Here is a 25,378-nt window from a genome sequence, read left to right on the forward strand (position 1 = left end):
TATATATATATATATATATATGGATGTATTCATGTATTTTTTTGCTCTTCTACTTGATCGATTGTTGATGACAGATGTGACTTGTGTTTTCCACTTCTGTTAAGCAGGAGGACTTTTTTTATACATAATATTTCTTATGCTTAGAATCAGTTGGAAGCTAAACACAGGAAGAGCTATTCGAGTAGGTATGTACCCCCTTAAGTTTGGGCCTGTGACATGCATAAAGAAAAAGTCTTTTCAGGACCTCACAAAAGCGTGAGATGAAACACAGGGTTAAATACTGTAGTTCATCCTGGAAAGGCTGTGAGTGCCTAGTATTTTTCAGTAAATACTGCTCTACTGACCTTCCCCCCCTCCCACTCCCTTAACAAGTTTAGCATCCACCAATTCCCTTCGTTTCTGAAGGATGCCCTTGTGGCACGAGTGTGTCTTGCTGTTGTTTGTAAAGGTATATGCTCTGCAGTCTCAGCATCCCTTTTGGAGAGTAGGTAGTTATTCATGTCATAGCCAGGTCTCATTAATTATTTGCTGTCTATGCAAATCACTCTCCAATTATACCACCAGGTACCTATTGTTAAGCTACATTTATCTTTGCCTTCATTGTGCTTTTTCTGTAGCAAATTCCCTTGCATCCCTCGGAGTTGCCATTTGTTCCTTGGTGCCTGATGTTTTACAATCTCCTGTCCTAATTTTCCCAAACATCTTTGTATCACAAGTAATAGGTACTCCTCGACTTTCTGTTCTCCCTGACCATTTGGCCAAAGCTGCAACGGTAAAGAAAACCAGTGGGACGTGTAATTTGAGACAGACTCTTTTTTCTTTTTTTAGGGGCATCTACATTTTCTAAAACGTTAATTGCAGTGCTGTCTTTATAAATGCTGTTCTCTTTTCCCATAGGATTTGCAAATAGAGCGAGAGAGGACTGTGTATAATATTTCTGGTGGCTGCACAGCCCTTGTGGTGGTGTATTTATTGGGGAAGCTTTACGTGGCAAACGCTGGTGATAGCAGGTAAGTGTGGTGTCTCCCCAACTATTCCATCACCCTAAATTCCCCAGATCTGGTGTTATCAACTTCCTTAGTTGCAAACCTATCACAAGAGGATTCAGTTTCTTGCCTGGACACTTACTGTTTCTCACAGAGATTAATGCAAATGGCAGTGATAGACTTCTGGTACCTTGTTGAATGGTAGTTGCAGTCAGGGAGTTTGACAACACTTGTGGCCCTGTAGCAGTTTTCGAATGACTTGATGGTTGTAGGGAAGTGGAAAGACATTAAGAGCTGTTGAAACAGAAGAGATGTTGTTGAGTGTATAGTAGAATTGTGTGTTAAACACTGACAAGGTGACCGCATCTGGAACAGCTGGTAGGACTGAACTGGTTCAGTCAGAAGTCCTGTGGTTCCCATCAACAGCCTTAGTCTTGATAGGCCACCTGGTTCTTAGATTTTGGTATAATTGAAGGTAGTCACCTGTAAGCAAATGGCTGCTACTCTCGCAGTGGGAGAGGAAAGGAGGGAAACAGATTATCACAGGTTAGGATTTTTCTTTAACCTGTTCTGGCTTGTGTACTTGTCCATTTCCCAGAACTGAATGCTGTTGTTCAGATGTTGCTTTGTTATATTTTGAAGTTGGATACCTGAAAACTTGTGGTGAGAGCTTTTTCTGTGTCTTCTGAGTTAGCTAAAGCTAGGAGCATACTGGAAATCTCCCACTTGCATTCTTTCCCCCTCTCTCACTCTCTATCTGTGCCACCATCAGAGAGGGATAATGAGGCTATTCTTGCAAGACTTCAGACCTTCGTTTGCCTCTTTTGGCAGTGCTCTGCATAGACAGGCCCGGGGGGGTAGTTCCCCACATAAGGACTGCTGTTGTATTCTGTTAGTTAACAGCTGAGTAATTAAAGCCTGCAAAGGTGTCATACCAAGTTGTCTTCAGGTGAAGACTGCTATGGTTATGCATTTGATTTTAAGGTTTGTGCATATACAGTTCATGTTCATTATGTGTTTACTTACAGAGGTGGCACTCGAGCAAAGACCATTGTAGTTTAAACCTAGCATTTTTGTTGCTCCTTACTGCTTTAAACTGTGTAGGAAGTCAGATATATCCTTTGTGCATAAAGTTCCTATTCTTTTCATGTTGGTGAACAGCTGTTTTTAAGGTGCTGAATTTGCTTTATATATTGCATATTGTTCACCCAGTTCTTCCTGACAAGTGACGTATTTTTCACGTAAAATTTCAAGTGAGTCCTCACAGAAGGTAGCTGTAAACATGTTTGAGCAGACCACCTATCCTGTCATCAGAGCTGCTAGCTCCACTGCATTCTATCTCTCTTGACATTAAATTAGAAATAATAATGTTTTCTTGTGTTATTGCACTCGAAGTACAGTTGAGTCTCTTCCATTGGGTTGGCTAAATTGCTTTACTTTCTCTTAAGAAAGTGTTCCGTGTAAAACTGGCTATGCAGGACCTACTTCTGAGCAGTTGAGATGTTTGTTCTGAAATGTTTGGGACAGGCTGCTTTCAGTTCCCCAAGAGCAACCTCTGCTTCATGCAGCCTCTGATACTCAATGGGAATAAACTCTTGCTGATGGTGATCCAGCATTGGCGCCAGGCCCAATGTCGTGAAAGACAGTAAGTCTTCAAAAGGCTTTGAATATTCATTAAGCCCATCTCACACATGTCTTCAGGAAAGAGGAAGAGCAGCAATTAGAAGGGAAGCAATTGGCAAGGCTGGGTATTGTTTGAACCAGGACTGAAAGTTTTCTGCTTACTCCTCACATCTTTGAGGTAACAGAGTCCCTCCAGATTCAGAATAGTTTGGTTTTGCACTTTCCAAATGAATGTCACAGAAACCCTCTTCATGCTGAGGAGAGTCCTCTGGATTCCCAAAATCTTTCACTTTCAAATAAGACCACTTCTAGATTTTCCTAGCTCAAGAAAATAAAAGCTTTAAAGCATAGATGATCAGTTGATCTGGGTCTGTCCCATGAAATCCCCACTTCTGATGTGTCAGGGAAGAAAAACCAACAAACCAGCTACTGCAAAAATCTGAGTTGCTCCTCATCACTAAAAGGACATCCTGGGACTAGAAAAGCAGCTCTGAGGTTGTCTGCCTACTGCCAGGGTGCACAGTGCATTCCTGTATTTTTAAGAGCCCAGTCATGTAGCCAAGAAGTTTCATTCTTGTTAGTTGGAAAAATAGGTTCCTTTTTGCTGTGTCATGCCTCATGTGGTCAGCTTCACAGTTTGTACAGATACAGATGAGTGCGGTGAGAAATACAATAAGGAAACTACTTTAGAAAAAGCCTGCTCTTGAGAAGAAGAGTGAGTTTGTTTTCTCACCCAACCAGGGGGCTTCTGCTTTTTGCTGTTAGAAATAGATGCCAAAACCCTTAGTTCCTCAGTCAAGCTTTAGTTTCTTTGAGTTCACCTACTCGTTTGTGCCTCTTTTCTGTCCTCATTCTTCTTCTCCCCTCTCTACTCCCCCACTGGAAAAAACCCTACAAATAAATCAAGTTACATTTCCCACAGACAGGAGTCTGTGAGAGGATGTTTTATGCTGCAGGGGTGGGAAATAAACATTTTAGGTTCATGCAAACTTCATTTGTACTGCCTCTGCCCAGAAGAAGTTTAGGTCTTTTAATTCCATGCAACTTCAAACAGCTTTTAAAGGTGGGTTTTGAACAGCTTCTGCTGTCATAGGACCAAGGTATGTGTAACAAACTGTTACTATCATAATGAGACTAAGGAAACGCTAAGTATGAGACTTGAATAATAATGTGCTACGCGGTGCCAGCTATACCTCGGACTTATGTCTGCGGTATTCAGTTTAACCACCAAAGCTTCTCAAATCTAATCATTTCATGCCACGTACCCTGACAGTGTTGTATAGCAGCTGTCCTTTTGTAGTTGATGTGTAATTACATCATGAAAAGACTTTAATTACCATATTACTAAATTACCAGCCAGCAATCCTTTCAGGTTCAGCCCTAGCTCACTTCTATATGGACTATTAGGCTTCTCCAAGCTGAACACTTTCTGTTGGTGTAAAAGGGAGGAAAAATTGTGCTAATTGTAGGTTTTGTTATGAACTATTATTGAGCTTGATGTTATGGCATCACTAATGTCAATGATATAATTAAACTTCTGCTAATGATGCAATCACAGTCCTGTAATAATCATGCGATAACTGCACATGATACCAGAACCCTTCTAAAAATGAGGTAATGTATTCAAAGCGTGATAAAAACAATGTGGAGGGAGCCGCTTTCATCCTCTAATGGCTTGTCTGATCATTCTTGGACTCTGCCATAAATATATCTACTTGTACAGTCAAAATCCATGTCTGAATATTGGCCAAAACTTTTTCTAATGTTTCCCTCGCTCTCTTTTTCCTTCCTCTTGGTGGTTAGCATTGTCCATGCAAGGTTGTCTAATTAGGGACGATAGTGCTATAGTCAATCCAGGATATAGTGCTTTTCTGGTGAGCATTGAGGTGCTGTGTTTTGCTTACCAGTTTGACACACACTCTATAGTAGCAAGGCCTGGCTCTCGGAACAGTGTCTTTTTTTTCTTTTTTTTTCTTTTTTTTTTTTTTTTAAGGAATAGTAAACCTTCTCTGCACATTCTTTTGAACAGTATTGTTCTGTTTTACATTGTTAAAATGACTTTTACTTCTAAACTGCCATAACATGCCTTATTAATCTCAGTTCTTTTTAGTTTTTTTCTCTTTATTAAGATGTTGTTTTATAGCTGGTGATGAAGCAGTAGTAAAATAGGGACTTAATGTTTTCACTGATTACTGCCCAATTATTGTAAAGCCTCATGCAACATAACATTTGCCCAATATCACTACAATGACTAATGCAATATGATCATATTAATTATCTTTGGCACAAGTGTTCTGGCTTTTGTGTTGTCTGGATAAGGAGCTGCTCAGAGACTGCAGGCACTGCCATTTTCTGCTGTGCTTGGAGCTGTGTAGGGTAGCAGTGCTTTTATCATTATACAAGAGCAGAACATCACAAGTTGATTTGACTTTTCCATAGGCCCTGAAACACTCACTAGATCTGCAATGGGTTCTTGGGCTTTTTTGATTTATTGGCAGAACATGGGATCAAAGCAAAGAGCCTGATGTTTTGAAGGCTTCACAGACTTGCAAGGTTACTGGTTTTTTTGCTTTGCTTCATCAGCTTTTTTAATCATCTTTCTGCCTCCTTGCTTTTGCCCCCCAGTGCTTAAGTTTTCGGGCATATTCACCCTCTGCTTGAACATCATGTTCAGAAGCAAGTGTAGAATGGATGCTAAGCTATTTGGGATTGTTAAATGATAGGAGCTCGTTGAGTGATTGGGTTTTGTGGCGCTTTTGTGTGGGTGCAAGTTATACAACTTCACTGGTGCTTCAGGTACCCAGATGTGGGAGAGTGTGTTCGTAATACCAACTTCTCCCAGTGTAATAAAACAGTGAATTGAACATTGAGTTCTACTTTGTTTACTGTTTCAATTCTTTCCGGATTTGCTGCTTGTGTTGAATCTCACTACTTTTATACTTCCTTCTCTTCTTTGTCATGGTGCTTGTCAGCTGCTTCCTTCATGCACAGTTCTCATTATAGGAAGTCAAATTTGGAGTATTAATCTGCTTTTATGAAGTAAATGGGAGAGGCAAGGAAACAGCCACATACCTGATGACTGGTACTGTATCTTAAATAGAATTTCTGAGAAGTCAGAATTGATGATTCTCACTCATTTTTGTGGTTCAGGGTATTTTCATCAAGGCAGTCCAGCAGGGTGATTTTTGCCAGAAGCACTAACAGCATGTAAGGATAGAAACCAAAAAGTGTTCTAGTATATTACTATTGTAGAGATAGTTTGCTTTAGTCTTTGTTTTTTAGAGTATTTTTAAGAAAGCTTAGTTTTCTTAACTATTATCTTTTAATCTAAATTTCTCCTGTTTTCCTTGAGTGGTCTGCCCTCTCTGTCTCCTTGCATCTGTGTCTGCGTAAACAACAATAACTGTGCTCTATATTAGAGACTTAGAGGTCTCTAGAGGAAAGCCTAACTCAGTTACTAAGCTTCTCCAAGTCTGCAGTATTTGGAAAAGCATTCTTTTTCCTGTCTCCTCCTAAAGATGGGACAAAAATTGCTGCAAATCTCTGAACCACACACAGAGCCTTTCCACCCTGGGACCATGCAATCTGTGGCAATTCCTGTTTATCCTCCAAAGTTCTTATTCCTTCAGATACTCAAAAGATGCCTCCCAAGTGGTGAGAGCAACACTTACAGATTCTATTTTGACCAATCAATGTGCACATCCCTTTTTTAGATTATTATTAATTCTTTGACAGAATCACTTGAAAATAATAAATGTCTGATCATTTCAGGACACGTGATAACCTAAGGCTGGTCGGCTCAAGAGCCTGTGGAGTGAGGAGAGACTGAATTCAAGAGGAAGTGAGTCTCTCCCACACATATTCTCCTTCACTGACTGTAGTTTGGTAGGTAGAGAAGCCTGATCCTGCCTAGCCAAAAAAGTTGCTGAAGAACATGGCATCTTAGTCACACTAAGATGCGCGAAGTCCCATATTTCTGTTTCTTCAGCTTCTTTTCCTTAGAAGCCTGACTTGCAGGCCTGAAGAAAGCACTTCTGCTCCCCTTCTCATGCTTGGCCTCCTTCCAGGGAGAAGCAAGAGCAAAGGATTCATAGGAATAGCAGCAACCTCAGATATTGCAGGATTTTGTGCTGGGTAAAGCTTTTGGAGGCACTTCAGGAAACACTTTAAGTGAGGTGTGGATAAAAGGTGTTGGATCAGAAATAAGTTGTTGCACTCAAAGTGCAGTGATGAGGAAGGGTGTTTCCTAGCAAGCCAGTGAATGACAAGTTCCAGGGTGCTGGCACGTCCTACGCAGCACTGACTTGGCAGAAATTATTAATTTGGCAGGAAATGTTCATAGGCTTTTGAAAACAAAACAAATGTCCTGCCTCTTCTTCAGACTCTTTGTTTTTCTTGGGAGAGTGTATGTCTTAGCAATGTCAGTGGCAATCTAGCAGGTGTTGAAGCCATTGTAAACATTTTCAGTGAGTGGTACCTTCAGTTAAGTCTTTGGTCCTAACCACAAAGACATCATCTACCCAGGAAGTCTTTATGCTCCAGATTATGAGGAAGGAGAGGAATTTTGGCAACTCAAGTAATACTAGTAAACTGGAAAGCTGCAGTTCATTTGTATTAGTTTCCAGGAGTGATGAATTCTGTTAACTTTAATTCTCATAGGTTGTCAGCCTTTAGAAAAAGGAAGAAAAACTGAAACCAACAAAACCCAAACAAACTAACCAAGCCAGACAAAAAAAGCTGGTTGCTGCCAGTGTAAGTAAAAATTCCCCTGCTGCCTATTTTTATTGGTGACTATAGCACTAATCAAGGAAAAACTCCCACTATAATAGCATCTTTGTGTGTATAGCCTGTGGAGCTCATAGTGTCTGAGGCAAGAAGGGCAAAGGGTGCAAAGATGTAATTTTAATCACTCTTTTACCAGTACTTTATTGATACATAAAAAGACTGTGACCTCTAACAGAGGCAGCTCACAGTATAAGCAAATATACCAGAATCGAGATCTTCCAGTGCAGTGCATTAGGCTCAAAACTATCTTTTTGCTTAATCTCTGCCTTCGTAGCTGACCGCAGAGACACCTGCAGGTTCTTCATTCCAGTGTTACAGGGCCAGGGCCAAGGCATACCAAGCAGGCTTGGGTGCCTGGACCACTAGCTCCCATTCATACTATGGGAGGAGGACCAGGGGGAGCACCGCAGGCTTGCTTGGTGAATGTTTCAGACCTTCTGCTGTCCTTACTGTGTTGGAAAGCTTTTCTCATCCCCTGAATTCTCTGAGCTTGCCAGGCAGCCCAGGCTATTCATTCTCAGCAGCAGCTATGCAATGTAGTCTGAGCCCTGCTCTGGGGGCTTTTAGCAAGGGCTTCCCTTGTCACTTGTGTGGGTGAATGAAGCAAGGCTTAGGTAAAAATTCGCTGATGCAGAGTGAGCAGAAAGTGCCACTTTCAGCCTGCTTTTACTTCTCAGTCCAGCTTGTTCCAATATCCTGCAACTGCCACTGAATTAAGCAGAAAAGCTGAGATTGAAGTAGATGTGATACGTTAGGTGCTAAAAGTCATGCTGGCTTCCTCAATGGTAAGACAGTGAAGACGGGGGGGAGGAAAATGCGTGCTTCTTCCGTCTTCCGTGGTCAGCCATATCCCAGCCATATTACTGGCAAAATAAACACTGACTTGCACAGCAGTGCCTTCATCCACTAAGCCCAGGTTTAGTTGCCATAGTAACTCGTCCTGGAGATGAATGTGATATCCTGGACAGCAGGGAAAAAACTTTGATTCCACAGATACCAGTCCTGAGGCTCAGAGCTGGCCACAGAGAAGTGACTGCACTTCTTTGTTCATTTCCCTGGCACGGTCTGAGTAATTGGTGGAATGTTGTTCAGCCCTGATACAGAAATGTGGTGGTGTATCATCACTGCAACCCTGGACTTAGCTGTGTTCAAATGAAGAACACAGTGAAATCGTCACGGGCAAAATGAATCCCATGAGGATCTTCAACCTAAGGATGCTGGGCAGTTTTTGTGCGATAGCAGTATTGCTATAAACTCACTGTAATCTGGCTTGTAATAGCTTCCTAGCTAGCAGCTGAAGTCCTCTCTGGAAGATCAGTGGGTTCAGATGTAAACCAACAGGAAAGTACACAAAATTAATTACAAAGCATTTTAGTTCAGTTCATTTGCTTTGGTTAGTGCTACTGGAGCCAGTGTAGATAATACTAGAAGTGTATAGGTAAATACAGAAAGTCAGCACTGATTCACTAAAAAAAGTTACTTTCCTGATTAAACAAGCAACAAAGGAGATCACGTACAGTACAGATAGCCAGTGCCATCTGCGGCAGTATGAAAAAATGTGTAATTAGCCCTAAAATGAAACACTTAATAAAGACAACTGCTAATAATAAGACAGCTGCTAATAATAACTCCATACTTAAATTGCATCAGACAAGCAATACACTTGAGAAACTAAACTAGAGCAGGGAATTCACAGGAGAGTCCCGTTGGAATGGAGCTGCAGCTTACCAAAGAGGCACTGAGAACTGGCAGCATGCAGCTCCCGGGGTCAGAAATGACCAGGCTATGTGTCTTCCCCAGGCTGTCCTCCCCAGGCTATCTCCTCTGTAGGTAACCTACCTGCAAGCTCAGTGTTGTATTTAATTTAAAACTGTACAATGAGTATTGATGCAGAAACAACTGAAGTAATTCAGTCAGTGTTGGTGGTGTCCAAGTGTTTCTTACTGTTGGATGCAATACATAGGGCAGAAGGGGGCTGCCAGGTGTAGAAAATCCCTTTAACTTCTGCTTACTTATTTGTTAGTTGAATACATAGGATAGAATATGAGATCAGTTCTAAAAATTCAGATTTTTATTGGTGGCAGTAAGGAAGAAGCTGACTGGCTCAGGTGCCAGTGTAGATGAGAAGTAAGCCTTTCCATAGAAATCTATGAATATTATTTTGCTTTGAGAATCAGCTTTTATTTGTCCATTTGCGATCCTTTATTAAAAATAATACAATTCATTTAGAAAAAACAGAGCACTGGAATAGTGGCTTTAGAGTATATCAGCAGCCTCATTTTGCCCAGAGGCTTTCTCCACAAGAATTACTCAGTAAGCATTAGAAATCTAAATTTGAATGAATTGGATAACTGGAAACAATGTAAAGCTCTACACATGTGTGCACAGGAACAGCTCACATGCTTGTAGGTGCCTCTGAAAGACGACTTCCAGAGTCTCTTGCAGGGACAGGATATCATAGTTTCTTTCCCTGGCTCTTTTCAAAGGCAGGAACAGGTTCTCATGTTGCCACAGGAGAGGTATAGCATGCTCGGCTCTGTGCTGGTGCAAGGACGTGAAAAAAGACCCCTGAATGAAATAACCTGGGAACACCTGGCTGGTGTCTTGTTGGAGCAGGGCTGTACTTGGCAGTTGTGCTGCAGAGTTGTTAACCCTCAGAGCAGCCAGGGTGCCTGGCAGTCTACAAAAGGCCTTAATAGTAGCAAGTTTGGGAGGGTTCTTCGTTGTTACTGCAGGAAATGCTGAAGCACACTCCTGTAGGAAATTACATTTGCAATACTTCACCAAGGCAAGTTTTGGCACCTTTTATTGGTTTGAGGGAGCTGAAGATGCCCCAGGTGATGAATGAATGGGTCGAAGCAGCCTGCTTTAACCAGGGTGTGCACAATTAGACTACATTGTGACAGGAAGAGCTGCAAGCAGGAAGAATGTGTTCCCTCTTAATGCTGGCTTTCCTTGGCTGAAAAAAAAAAAAAAAGATGCAGTGTTTCTATTCTGTCACAATATTTCTGTGGACAGCCTGATGTTCGTGCTGAAAAATGTGAAGAAACCAGGATGGCAGGACTGTTGAGTGGCAGTAGATGGAAAACGAGGACTGAGGCAATTTTTGTTCCCTCCCCTCTCCTCCCTGGTTTGTTGCTTGTTTTATTCTTGGTGGCGATGCCGAGTAGGAGTTGGGGCATTTTTGAAACATCTCTTGGGTATTGCAGGTGGGAGGTGGTTGGGGTGGTTTTCCATTGGTGTTACTGAGGGTTGCTGCTTTCACCTCAGAGTTTTATGGTGATGGATATGTCATCGCTGGGACCTGTTTTAATGCCAGCTAAACATTATATAATGGTTTGTTTCACTATCCCCAGCCTGCCTTAATTCATAAAATTAAGGAAATCATTTAAAGGCTTTGCACTGTAGTTCCATGATTATTGCCAGTGCACTGAGGTGTTTGTTCACCTGGTTTCTAACGAAACATTGAGAAATGAGTCTGCGTGGGACTAAGGGAGAGTAATTCAGTTCATAATAAGTGAAACCAAGGTGCCAGGGCTGCATATATTAAAAGTCATCAGTAGTCACGATGGCCATAAGTTCCAGTACTTCATTTAGAAAGGACAGAAACTTTCTTGTTGAATATTTCTATACTTATCATCTTTAATTTCTTAGCAATTAAGAAAAGGTGAACAAACAAAACCTGTTTTGTAGCTCACCAGACATTAGCATTGCTTTCTGCCTTAGCTGCTTTAAATATATTCATTTAGTTACCATAGTAAACAAGTAATCCATGTAGACTGATTCCATAGTTCTAGGATTTTTTTTTCCTCAGCTATTTTGTGACACACCTAATTAAAATCTACTGCTTGGTTCCTCTTTCAATGTAATAAAACCCTGCCTTATTCTTTCTGTCAGTTTAATCCCTCTTTCTTTTCCATTGACACATTTCTAATACCTCTTCAGACAGGCCAGACAGTTCTGCTTCATCTCTACTGAATCCACAATGCTTAATACCTTTTGGCAAAATAGATACATCCTCCCTGTGGCTTGGAATTGATATACACTGTCAAAAAGGGTTTTCCAAATGGTCTTTGTCACCTTTACCAGATTTTTATCCTCTGTTGTAGAAATGTGCAGTTTAATGTTGTGTTTCAAATAATTTTTGGCTGAAAAAGTGTGTAATGGAATCAGGGTGTACCCTGAATACTTCTAACAGTAGGAGATGCCTCTTTGTTTTGAGCGCTAGAATCCCAACAGACCCATGACAGCAGTGAAATTACACTTTTGACCTTGTTCACGAAAGTGTTTCTTTCTCTCTATGATTAAATGAGAGTAACTAACAATAGCTTCCTCTAAAATGTATGAGTTCGCTCTGTTTGTTTCTCATAAGAAACTCAAAAAGGATGCTGTGCAATTCTCATCTGATAGTGTTCTCCACAGAAGAAAAAAAAAAAGAAAACAAACCCAAACCCTGCTTTATTCAAGGAGAGGTGGCTGTTTTATCCATATTAAAAATGCAAAGCAATTGATATATTGGTATTTCCTTAAGCCAGTGTTGTTGCTACATCCTGAGTGTGACAGCAGCAGTAAAACACAGCAGCAGATTTTTACCCTTTTGTTCCTTCCTTCACCACATTTTTTAAAAGGGGATCTATACTAAAGCACCAAATACATGTTTAAAGTATTGAATCTGAATATAGAAAATAACCATAAGGTTCTCTGTGAATTTGGACTATCATCAGGGACTATGTAGTTTATGTCAATCCAGAAGATAAATGTATTTTCTGTAGATTTACATGCAGCCTTTTAAGTTCGCCATGCTTCTTTTCATTGCTTGTGACTGAGTGGACATAGCCCACTGCAGGATGTGCTGTGACTGCCAGTCCCACCTTACACTCCGAGGCGCTGGCACATCTCTTGCTCTACACATAGTTACTCAGGGCACGGCTTCTTGAATTGAAAAACTCAGTGAAGTAGCTTGAGGAGAGATAGAAAATTGATTCTTGCTTCTTCCAGCTTAGGCTACTTCAGCTGTGTTTTGAGGACTTTTTTTCCCCCAATATATTCCTAGTTTAATATTTATCAGCTCCGGATTAGCGAACATACTTTTTTTGTCATGCAGAGCATATATCTGTGAAATGCAGGGGCAAGTACAATCCTGTAGTTCATGTGGGTGGAGAATTAGATAGATGGGTTCAAGATGAAAGGAAATCTATAGTTTGTTTAGAAAGGATCAAAATAAGTGACTTAATGGCCTCTGTGGCCTCAAGACTTTAGAGCGGTTTCTCCTGTTTGCTCACTGTGGATGATGCTGTGTAGAGAGGGCATCAGAGCCACGGAGCTTGGAGAGCAATGCACTGAGGGGGCTGCAGATCTGAAACTCTCAATTTCTTAGGCTGCCAAAAAAACTTCTGTTTCTCAATTACTGCTTCATTGGTGGTATAAATTAATGATTGGTATGGGTCTGAAGCAACCTTGTCATCAGAGAATATTTGGTTAGTGTTGACATACTTGTTCCCTGCAAACATGAATCATCTGTCTGCCTTTGGCAGGCTCGCCCTGTGGCTCTGCTATAATGTGTTTCACCAGTGTGGCTGAAATTAAAATGTCACTATTAAACATGGCAGAATCAGATGCTCTCTGGGCACTGCATCTCTTCAAGTTCCTCCTGCTTCCTATGTAGCTATTTCTGACAGTTTAATAGGACAGCTGTATTCTAGTATAAAATAATACATTCATATTTCCACAATGCACGGGGAGCTAAATGCTTTCAGAGCACTATTTCATGGTGTACATGCATCTTTCATGCACGGCAGAAGCAGTAATGCTCACATAACACCATGTTGCTGCTTAGTCCATTAGGAAGCATAAAGCCAAAATTAATTGTCCTGCACGGCCACATAGAGCGGGTCTCTAAAAGCAGTTGCTGGGCTGTTTGTGGCTGCTGCGTCAGCCAGGCTCCCTCCCCGTGAGCAGTTATTGACTTTGGGCTATTGAATTCAGGGCTCTGGAGGTTGCTTGGTGGGAAAAGCCTTCAGTCAGTGCTTGGCAGCTCTGTCACTGCGAGGTCGTGGAAAGGGCAGTTCAGTCTCCAAACTCAATTAGGGCCTGATTCGGCATCTCTTCAATCACAGGGGAAAAACCCACTGAGTAGGGTGGCTCTCAGACCACACTTCTGCACCCAGCCTCTCCAGCGAGATGGCTGATGAATGACAGCCCATTTTTGTCACTTGGGCTGTCAGAAATACCCTTTGCTGTCATGAGATTGCTGAGCAGCTGGTGCGGAAAGGTAAAGAGCTTGGTAAGAGGGTAATGAGCCCACCACAGTTGAATTCAGACTAGTAACCTGTACGAGCATGTCTGCGTCCCTCCCGTTACTCATATCTAGAGCTGTCTAATTCCTCGGATCAAATCATTTGACTCTTATGAGCAGCTGTAACTTTCAAGTTGAATAAAGTCCAACTGCTGAAAACATTAATGAAAACCATAAAACCGAGGCTCTGTTTTATCAGGTATTGACAGCATTGCTTTAGTTCTCCCCCTCCAAAGATTATGTTTTCTTCTTCTGAGTTGTGCTTTTCATCCCAGGTGGCTGCAATTTCTAGTGAAAATAAGTTGAGCCATGAAAGGTTGACCCACTCGCCTCTGAATTGCTTTTTATATGATGTGAGTCCCTCAGGGCCCAATTCTACCCATAGAAGTGAGAATGATAGCTATCAACGTATATAGGAAGTATGTCAGTGTGCACAAAGAAAAAGGTGAACCCAGACTGGTCTGAGTGGTCTTTAAAATATGGATTTCCTGTGGAAATGGTGATTAAAGGGGAAGAAAAGGATACTTAGAAAATTAGCCAGACGCACTTGCAGTTATATCAATGTGTGTTTTTATATTGGCTCTTTCAGACAAGCATGCAATCAGCAGATCCCTTATGACTCTGTTAAACTAGAGTGTAAAATTTGGTTAGTGTCTGATCAGCTCCTTTGATCAGCCTACTCTAGACTGTTGCCAGAGTACTTACTCTGTACTAAACTCACAGTCCCCTTAAATGGAGGCTTACTCAAGTGAATCAAATTACGTATGGAAAGGTTATAAAAACTGTTCACTGTCTTTGAGTAAATGAGCCTGGTGCAAAGCCGAATACCTTAGGAACTGCAAAACTATAAAAGCAAAGGTGTTGTTGCAGAAAAGAGGTTTAAGTGGTTTAATTTTTAAATGACTGTCTCAGAAACCCAAAAGAAAAATTTTAAGCAAACCTTTATTATTTTTAATTGGACCAGCATTTTTGTAAGCCTGTAATGTATGCAGAAAAGGAAAAAAACGCCATCAAAAATTCTGCACAAATTTCTCTTCAGAAATTAATGAGTTACAACCACCACGTCTGTCTTGTTTCAAGCACACGGTGTTGTTTTTAATTGTAGCAGTGGAGGGCCAGTGGGAGCCGTCAGTATGTAGGTTGCACTCCTGCCACCTCTAATTTCTACACAGGATTATTTGCAAGGGAGTGCTGGAAGTCCTGGCGCAGTAAATTTGTTATCTGTCAAAGCAGAGCTGTTTTCCCCTCATCAGTAGAGCCTTTTCCCACCTCTCCCATTGTAGCTCCATCTTGTACCTGTCTGTTCTTTGCTGCATGAATCTCAAACATGTGAACAGTTCCTTTCCTCTCTAATGATGCTCCTTCCTTTTGCATACCAGCAATAGCAGATGATCATTTGGAGACAATTTTCGTTCAATATCATATATGGAAGATTTGGAAAGATATCACATGCCACTAATTTTACAAAGCTGGTTTGTACCTAGGCTGGTTATCTCAAGATGCCTGTGTTTTGAATTTAGAGTCTTCATGCATCTGCCATATTTGTTGGATGCATTGCATCAGAATACCCGGCATGGAAGCAATGCCATCAAATTGATCAAATCATCAAGAGTAGTAAGTGAGCATGTAAATATCACATCAAGGGAATGAAAAGATCACAGGAGGCCATTTAAAACATATAGAAACTGGAATCCAAGTGACAGTTTCTTGTTTTATCTACACCAAAGCCTGTGTAAATAGAGGAGGAGAGCTGGTACACTGCTACTATCCAAACAATGAATTAATCTACTGATGGTTGAGAAACAGCTCCAAAACAGACATTAAAATCTTCAGGATGATATACAATTCATCCAGGTCTTCAAAAGCACCAAGTGTTACGGTACTTACAGAGCTGTGTAAATAATGAAAAGATAAAAGAACCCAGTCCTGTGAGTGAATATATGACTGCAGAATGCGGTAGGAAGACTGGGTAAATTCTTCCCTCTTGTGACCATGTTTCAGCCAGTGGCATTACACCAGGGAAGAATCTGACTGTATTTTTCGTGCAGCATAGCAGATTGTTAAGAGGCAATAGGCAGATGTTTGAGAGAATTTCCTCTGCCATTTGCAGTAGTGTTTGTGAAATCTGGCTGATCTGTAGTCGTTCCATTACCTGTCATCTTCCGGCACGTAACCAGTTAAATTTGTGTTAAACAGGATTTGCTTTGCCATTTCCATTTGCTGCTGGAGTAGAAATGTTCTGACATGACATATGACCAATCAATAATTGGAAAGTGCTTGCATGAGTCATTTGAAGCCAGTAGTTTAGACAGTGTCAGCCACAACTGGGATTTAAACCTGCAAAGAGTTGTTCTACAATCAGTGATTCTGCAGCATCTCCTCTGGGTGTCTGCATTTCACTTAATAAGGATACCCTGTAGACATCAACTGAAATAACTCTTGCCTTTGTTGCTTGGATGTTTTTTAAACTCTGAAATGAACTTGGCATATACAAATATACTTTGTTATCCAGCCTAAAGGATGCAGGGCAGGAATTATTATCCTGTTCTGCTGACAGCTTCAGTAGAAAAGAAATGGCTTTATTTTACCATGACTGAAGAGAATAAGAGTGTGGCCATACCCTGTGGTTCTCTGGGTATTTTTATTTTTTTTTCCTTTTTTCTGTACTGATGATGTTTTATTACTGTTACAGGGCTATAATAATCCGAAATGGTGAAGTTATTCCAATGTCTTCAGAATTCACCCCAGAGACCGAACGCCAGCGACTTCAGTATCTGGTGAGAGATCTGAGGACCATATCAGGTGCTGCTGATGACAAGCATTGCCCAGTAATATCTGTGGTTCAGACACATGCTGCTGAGTTCTTGTGGCTCAGTGAAGGAACATGTGCCTGTTGAACACCAGTGACCCACCATGTATATCTTTTAGCCATAATTTAATGTGGGAAAAGCCTGGTGGTGCAAATCCCAATGAAAAGAGCCTTACCTCTTCTATGAAAGCCATCAATCAGCATGGCTGTGCTTGTGTACCTTGTTCAGTTGCAGACCTTCAGCAGGTCCTTGGTGTTGTATAATGAGAGCTCAGACACAGAGCTAACAAGCCACAGAGGTATTTCAACCCATCCCAGTGTTTAGTGTGTGACAGTATAAAATACTGCGTGCTGCTCTTTGTGTGTGTATGGATGGTATTTCAGGGTTGTAGTCATTTGCTCTTAATAGTATGCCAATAGTATATCAATCAGGGAAAAGATATCCAACTTTGAGATGTTGTCAGTGAGCATTAGTAGCTGCAAGATAGGATGGGTGAAGAAAGACTAGTTTTATTTAGTGTAGCAGCACCCATAAAGGGACAGGATGACTAGCTGAGGATATGTGGGATGCTTTATACACCAAGTTGGTAATAAGCTGGCCAAGAAACAGAAGTCAAAATGCGTGGTGGTGTTTATCATGCAACAATCCTGTTTCTCTTTGAGGTTTTCATCAATGGTCGAATCAGTCAGTTGAAGTTGGCTGGATGTTTGTCAGAACACCATTCCTAATGTGGCTGAGAGATTTCTCTTGTGCCTCTTCTGGTGTCAGCTTTTTCCTTTTAGAAATTTAAGCTTAAGCCAAGAGAGGCTCACTATTACCTTTCCCTGACAAGAGGTGGACAGGCAAGTCTAGTGGCATTGCCTGGTCTTAAAGTGTCTTATCTTCAGATTGGCCCAAGCACTGTGGTTTGAGACTAGGCATAATGCCAGTGGTGGAAGACAGAGGTGAAAATTGCAAATGTTTCCACAATTGTCATGTTTGATTTTTAGTCTGGTTGACTGGCTTGAAGCTGAAGATTTCAGAGGAAGTACTGCTTTGGGAGTATTTGTATTCAGAGAGCCAAATGGAATAGAGGCCTAATAAATATTTACTGTTCAGTTACATTTAATATAATTTGTTTACCTTTAAAATAAAAGGTATCTTTAGTATCTAGGGAGTCTGCTACTTCTGTAGGAAATACAGATAAAGCATTGCCTACAAGGGTTTTTTTTCTCTTTTGATGTCCTTTCTGGCTTATGTTTGGAAACAGCAGCTGATATGAAAAGCCTGTCTGCTGTTTCATTTGGAAATATCCTTTACCTTTGTTTGTTTATTTTAATTCTGCATGTAACAAATATGCCAAGTCTGTGTGTATCATGTTCAAAGAAAATACATGCAGGACAGCAAGAGCGTGAAACAAAATTAGAGAGAATTTCAAATGTAACATTTCATAAGTAATATTTTTTACTCTAGTTAAAAAAAAAAAAGACCCCAAATTTTTTACGAAGTTAGCATAAACATTACACTCCAAAGCTTGCATCTGACTTGCTGATTAGATCCAAAATAATTCTCCTTACTCACCCTGACTGTCCTCAGGTTCTGCTATCAGTCTATTGCACCATCAACATCTCTCTTCTGCTGTTCTTATCTGAAAGTTAGTTAGTTTGGATTTATTTTCTTATTTGCAGTTAAAGCTGATTATTTTTTTTTTTGTTTCAGGTGCGTTGCACTGCTCTTCCTGCACAATAGGAAGAAAATCACTTAATCATTTCAGCATTAATATTTTACTTGGTAAACGCAGAGATACTGTTCGCTGTGGGGAAGTTACTGCACAGGGAAAGGGAGGGTATGGATTTACAGCCTGCAGGCTTCTGAGCATTGGTTCCCTGTGCAGTAGACACTGTTAGCACAGTCAGGGCAAATAAGCTTTCCTCTGCCTTTAGTGCCTATTATTTGCTTTGGCCACACAGGATGTTAGCTTAGGTCCTCTTTCTTGGGGTCTTATTTCCATGTGCAAAGAAGTCTGCAGGATAATGAGTTGTTCATATCATGTGAGCGTCTCTGTATGAAGTTCTCCAGACTAGTCTTGGACAAAACTGTGCTTCAGCTAGTACTGGTTGAGTAACTGGGGGAATGGGGGATGGACACATTAATGTTTTCCCTATACAGCTCCCATTTTAATGCAAGTTTATTAACATGTATCCAAGAATGGCCTTGGGCATAGGTATCCGGCATGGCAAACTCAGAAGAACAAATTGTCTACCTGGTCATTATGACTTGAACAGCTTTGGGCATGGTCATCCCTCTGTCTCCACCTGCATCCTTTTTTTTTGCAGTGGGAGGACAGCATACAGCTTCAGATTTCAGGTAGGCCATATGCCAGAGGCAGACTTCTGTGTCAGGGGTCTTGTGAGAGTATTGCTGAAGGCAGTTGATCCTTCAGTCAGAGAGCACTTCTTACAATGTAAGGCATGAAAGCATTGCACCAGTATTCCCTTGGTCCTTTGGCTTCTGCACCGTACTGCTTCCGTTTCATGGGCGGGCATTCATGAACCTCCTTTTTCTTTTGAATTTTTGTGTCTGGCTTTTCTTTTTAGCACTGTGTCAGGAGAGCTCCACACAACACCTACTCCAGGAAAGCCCTGGCTTTCATATCAGTGTATCTTGAGCAAAACCAAAATCCAGTATTGACTGGGAACTGCTGTGTTACATTCAGCAGTTGTGCAGGCAACAACTGCCAGAAGCAATTTTCCTTTCATCTTCTGAGGAGACTATTAATTTCAGTCATGATAGTCTAATTGCAACAGTAAATGGCATAGATTTTGTTACTTATTCCCTTGGAAAACATGTTCAAAATGAATGATGTATGAATGTGTTGCAGATGGGTGTATTTCTATTAGTTATGAAAGTTGCACTTTGAATATGTCATGCAAGGTCAGCATGGTATTACTGCATACTGTGTCCATGTGTGTAGTCAGGCAGTGCCCTAGAAGTTCACAGCTCAGGCCAAAGATAGTGCACTGCTTCTACCAGTCTAGGCTTTACCACTCGTAGAGACTGGGTAGCCATTAGTGGCTGTGAGATGTAGATGCTCTTTGTGTTTGGCACTATTCAGACAAAGGTTCATGAGCCCAGACAAGCATGGATTCGAAGAAGACCTGTTCTTATTTCATTGTTCACACAAGGGTTAAGTGATACTAACTTACCCGCTGAAGGATGCTTGGGGAACCCAACCTGAAGAGGAAATGAACCTAGATCTCCTAAATGTCGGTTCAGTGCTTCAATTACAAGTCAGATGCATGTTAATTCTTTGTGGCTCCTTGCATCACCCAGCATAGGATTGCTTTGGCCATCTGACACACTGCATGATGCTGTGGCAAAAGAGATGTGTGGATTTATGGAAAGGGTCCTGGCATGTCATAAAAGGAGAGACCAATCCAGGGACTGATTTGGCTCACACTTTCCTCTTTTTGTTCTACCACCACCTCTTTTAGTTTTAACCTCTGCTTGTCTTAAACGTGTCCATATTATAATGGCTGAGTAATTCACAAAACTTATGGATGCATTTTGCTGTGCATGCTGTTGTGAGCAGCAGTCCCATATAGTAGAATATCCTGTTGGAGAAAATGGCACAATATGATAAGAGGGTAAAGTTGTAAGATATAGTGGACATAGGGGAAAACAGCATTTCTGAAAATAACACAGAATACAGTGAAACTGCTAGTGCTGGTGATGTCCCAGCAGTGCATACTGGAGGAGCTGGAAAAGGCATCAGCAGACCTTATCAAGGTACGATAAGATACATGCGGTGTTCCCTGCCATCTAATTAACTGACACACTGCTGTGTTAGTCTAGGTTTATCTTAATTTCATGTTTGCTTTGCTGATCACCAGGAAACAGCAGGAAGTAAATGAATGAAATGTGACTAATATTTCCTTGAGCAGGCTCCATTTTAAACAACTAATATTGAATGTAATACATCCAGCCACAAAATACACCATAAAATGGCAGAGTACCAAAAACATATGGTGCAGACTATGCCAGATTTATGCCAAAAAACTGTGATAGCTTCTGAAAGAAAAATGATGGAAAATACTCCACTTCCATAACACAGAATAAAAATATTGTCTGAACATACCTTATAAGGATATACAAAGTGTTTGATAGTCACTCTTCATTAAATCTTAAGTTCTCTGCAATGGTTTTTCTGATCTGAGGTTCTTGCAAATCGAGGTTAAACAAATTAAAAGATAAAGAAAATGGTGCCTCATCAGAAATGAAATTCTGATAGTTCACTTACTGCTTTGTTTCTCGTTTGGTCACTTGGCGGGATTTTGTGGCGTCTGCCTGTATATCTATTTGAAAGATCTGTAGATTTTTAAAGCCTTGTTTTTTATTTATTTCCTGGTTCTGCTGCCCAGCATAGTTTGATTGAGGTGGAGAAAAAGAGTCCTGCCTTGTAGTGACTGAACAATTCTCAACAAGCTGACTGGAAGTTGCAGCTGACTTTTATAGTAGAAGATTGTTCTTTCTGCAGAATCACCAGTGAAGTACCAAAAATAACTGTTAAAAAGAAAAGGGTAAAAAAATACAGAAAATTAGGGGGCAGTGGGGAGAAGCCCAACAAAAATCCCTATTTCTTCACGTAAGAATTCAGCTCACAGGCACCAGAAGCTTCCAAATTGCTCTTTTCCCTCTGTTCCACTGACGCCAAAAAATATTAGAATCAAGTTAAGATCCCTGGATTGTAAATCAAGCATCGAGGCTTGGCTGCAGAAGAGAAATCTTATTTGAACATTAGCAGTCCACTGGCAACTCTGCCAGCTTTATTAATCTTATTTCACTTGTGACCTCAGACTTTCCATCTGAGTAAATCTTTATGAAATGCAGTCTCTCCCAATCGCTTTACCTTTTCAATAAAGAAAATTCTTGTTTTCAAGGGGAAAAATTATAAAAGCTTGTAATTTTTTCTCTTCTGGACCTGTGATCCAGCCTAATAAGTAGTCTCATAATTCAAAGGTTAAATAGCTTCATTTTGATGTCAGGTATGAGTCTTTTTTGCTTTAAATAAGGCTTCTTGTTTTGTAATCCGGTGACAGTAGTCTTTAGCTAGAAGTGGTTTGTAATGATTTAATCAAGATAGGCTGTGCATTTTTAATAGTGAACTGAACTGCAGTTTCAAACAGACTGACTTCATTGTTTACAGTACCATAGACTAGAAAGAATTAAAATAGCAAAAAAAAAAAAGCCCAGCTTTCTGCAGTCAGTGTGTAGCAATACATCAAATAAATCATTAGGGGTGTTCCATATTTTTTGCGACTAGAACAAAGATAAATAAAAATTGGAAGTTCATGTGTACTTTTATATAAAAAATTCAGAGTTATGGAAGTATGAAAAGCCTCATCTGGACTAATATTGCTAGACCTCTCAAAAGTCAGTAGTGCTTCTCAGCCATTTCTGTAATGAGGAACAGTGATCCAATTTAGAGGGTCCTTGAAAACAATATTTGGATGGGGGAGGGGACCTTGGCTGACGAGACTGCAGGAAATAAATGTAATTCCCTTAACTGTACACGGAGAGAGAATTTGATGGAGCTCCAGTTCCAGGAAGGGATCACAGTGTCAAGATCGTTCTTGCATGCTTGAGAGCCACCTCTTGAAAGCAATCTTGTTGGCTACACACAGCAATCTCACTCGCCCTGTTTCAGCTGAGCTCAAGGTGTTTTCTGGAAGGATGTCTGGCAATGAGAACAGGGACAAGCTGATGGAAGGTTAGTGTTGTGATGTGCCGTGCTGAGCCTGATCCAACTCCTATTAAGTTGAATGGGAGCAGGCTCAGCCCTTAAATGCAGGAAATATTTTATTGTGAACTATCTGCATGATAGCTGCCAGGTAGATCAATAAGGGCTTCCGCTGCTTCCTGTCGCTCACCTTTGATGAGTGCTTGATTTATGACAAACCCACAAACTAAAGCCAGCTCATTTGGTCTGCCCTGACGGCAGCTGCTGCTGGAGATAAGGCAGACTTTATTGCCTTAACTGGCTGGAAAAGGAAAAAGAGTTATCTGCAGAAAGATTAAGAAACACAACTTTTTTCAGTTCCCCAGCCAGTTTGACTGTGGCTTCAGAAGAGCTTGCTCACAATGTGGCACTGGGGAGGGAGGAAGAAAGGCTTATTTATGCAAATATTAAAGAAAAATATGTGAGGTTTATTTTGGAAATAAGTAATACAGTATGTTTAGGATTACACTATTGTATCAGGTGATCTGTGTATAAATCCAAACCAGAAATTTGTGCAGTGGACAAAGGGCCTTGCAATGCTCTCAAGTACAGTCAGCTCTGCAGAACATGAGCCCTGGGCACAGCTCTGGCCAAGAGGCCTCCCAGCATCTGCAGAGCAGCACACCAGAAAGGGCAACAGCAGCATTTGAATGCTGACACCATCAAAAACATTAGTTGCAGTTAGGACACAAAACTACTGCTGCTTTTCTTAAAGTCAGTTCTGCATGAAGGACGCAGGTTTTAGAAAACAAGAAAAGACATTGCTCCGCAACTTGTGTTTATTTGCAGTGTCGCATGTGATGGGGTGCAGCACACTGAGCAGGTAAAAGGGAACATTTTTCATGAGGCAGTGACAGTTAAAGTGTGGTAGTAATATTAGGTTTTGTGTGTTGGCATAGCCTAACTGGGAGTCAAAAGCTTGAGGTTCACTCCACATGCACCCCTGCAAAGTCTCTGCTTGCTCCGTGGATATGACCTTTGGTCATTCCCTTTTCTCAAGTAGCTGACTTAGAAAAGGAGATGGGTTCTGTTTTATGAAGCCCTGCAGTCTCCTTCAGGGTCAGTGGATGGCATGTAGTTTAGAGATCCCAAATGTTGAGGAGCAGGGAGAAGTGAAGGATTTTGAGGGCAAGAGGACTGCTTCCTGTAAGGCTGCTGCCGGACACCAGCAGTATCAGAACTGGTGTTATGTGCACATTGTTGGCTGAAGCGGAGCTCAGAATCTTTCTTGTTTAGGAAGGAAGGGGGGGAAATGTGAATGGGAAGGGAGTGGGAAGGGATGGTAATGCTACCTCGTTAAACATAGATGATGTCTTTTTTTATGATGTCTGTGTGGTATCTGTGGCTTGGTTTCTGCCCACAGGCTTACATGCAGCCCCACTTGCTGGGAAATGAGTTCACACATTTAGAGTTTCCACGGAGGGTGCAGCGCAAGGAAGTTGGAAAGAGGATGCTCTACCGTGACTTCAACATGACTGGCTGGTAAGAATGTGTCCTTCTCAGCCTTCTTCCCAACCAATGCCTGCTTTGTACCTGTCTTTGATTAGTGTAAACTCCATCAAACATGGAGGTGTACCCCTGTGTACTAAAGGGAAAGGTATTTCCTTCTTTCAGATGTATTTTTCTTTTAGAAGTTAACATTTTAAATAAGTTGACCTGCCTCCAGAGTTAGGACCTTGTTTCATTTTAATGTGGGAGCACTCAAAGCAGAGCAAACACATAAAGGGGAGGACATGCCAAGGGATCTTCCTGAAAACTAAACAACTTTTCTGTCTTGGAAATAGCTTTTTGTAGTATCTGGATCAGTGAGCCCTCATGCCTTTGCATGCCGAGGAATGCTTGAAGAAGGGAAGAGCTGCCTCCCATACTCCAGTGCAGCTGACCCATGATTTGGGTAACCCTTGAGGAATTCTTTTAGAAATGGGCCTATCCGAATTAAAGTCATAGCCAGCTTAAAATGAAAAGGCTTGAATGAACAGCATTGACTTAATGAAGTGAAGACAGGAAGAACGATGATTTTTTGTCTCTTGCTAATTGTCTTCATTGTTCTGTGCCTGTTCACGAGACTCCTTCTCATGTGGCTCCCACTCACTGAGAGAAGCCCTAATCCTTGCTCTTGTGGGCTCTGTGTGTGACCTATAAAGGCAAAGGCCCTATAAATGCAAATAGTCTTCACTTCCATGCTGTTTGTGTTTTACCATCCTTAGCAAATGTCCTTTCAGAAAGGGAAAGAATGGAGAGGGTTAAAAAGCCTGAACTTTTTTTTGTTTGGAGACCATACCCCACATGCTTCTGATTTGTCCCATACTTTATAGGCCATAAATATAATGATGTTTTAATGGCAGAATAATGATCTAAGTTTAATATTATCTGCAGTGTTTGTGCAGAACATGTTAATCTGGGAATAACCGTCATTGTCCATCATCTTGGACAACTGCTAGTAGAATACGCAGTCTCACCCTGAGAACGATGACTTCACATTTTAGAAAGGCTACAGGCATGAGCAAAAGAATAGGAAACAGAATGAGAACATTAGATCAACTGAGGACTTCAACAACAAAACATTTGGAAGATCATGAGACATTCTCCCGGTTTCTGCAAAGGGAGTTTTCTTATTAAACTCCCGTATGTCTCTGAAGGCATAAGTAAAGCATGTCTTCATGTAGACTTCCAAATGTTCTTTCTCAAGATGTGAGCTGCTATTGAAGGGGAACGGGTTGGGGGGAAAGGAAGCCTTCTAATTTAGGGGAGAGCTACAGGAGTATCATGGGCCAAGAACTTCCTTAGGGGAGGGTAAGAGCAGATTACTTTCATTATGGTTGGAAGGCAGAGAGGGTTTCTCCAGCTCTGTGGGAGTTGTTTTGCATTTCCCTTGTTGGTTAGTGGTCTGGAAAGGAAACGAGGTTAGAATGGTTGAAGTTGCAGCATTGGCAGGTGACACCACAGCTCTTTTCCTAATAATCAAGAAGGACCATGAGGAACTGTAAAGAATTAAGTTATTTACATGAATGGGCATCATAGTGATCGAATCTGGTGTTGATAAATACCAAGTAAAGCACGAAGATGGAAAAATAACTATTAGTGCACACTAGAGGTTGCAAATGAACATGAGAGCCATGTC

The 25,378-nt window shown here is 41.1% G+C and overlaps 1 protein-coding gene across 1 annotated transcript in view; it reads left to right on the forward strand.

The window, feature by feature from the left end:
* Nucleotides 1-25,378, forward strand: part of PPM1H (protein phosphatase, Mg2+/Mn2+ dependent, 1H) — a 129,616-nt gene that overhangs the window by 76,792 nt on the left and 27,446 nt on the right. The window contains exons 4-6 of the mRNA XM_010011074.1: nt 898-1,010; nt 16,382-16,466; nt 23,621-23,739. Coding sequence (XP_010009376.1) covers nt 898-1,010; nt 16,382-16,466; nt 23,621-23,739 — 317 coding nt within the window. The remainder of the gene's footprint in view (nt 1-897; nt 1,011-16,381; nt 16,467-23,620; nt 23,740-25,378) is intronic.

The sequence above is a fragment of the Nestor notabilis genome, unplaced genomic scaffold, assembly GCF_000696875.1.
Source record: "Nestor notabilis isolate BGI_N333 unplaced genomic scaffold, ASM69687v1 scaffold1713, whole genome shotgun sequence".
NCBI lineage: Eukaryota > Metazoa > Chordata > Aves > Psittaciformes > Psittacidae > Nestor > Nestor notabilis.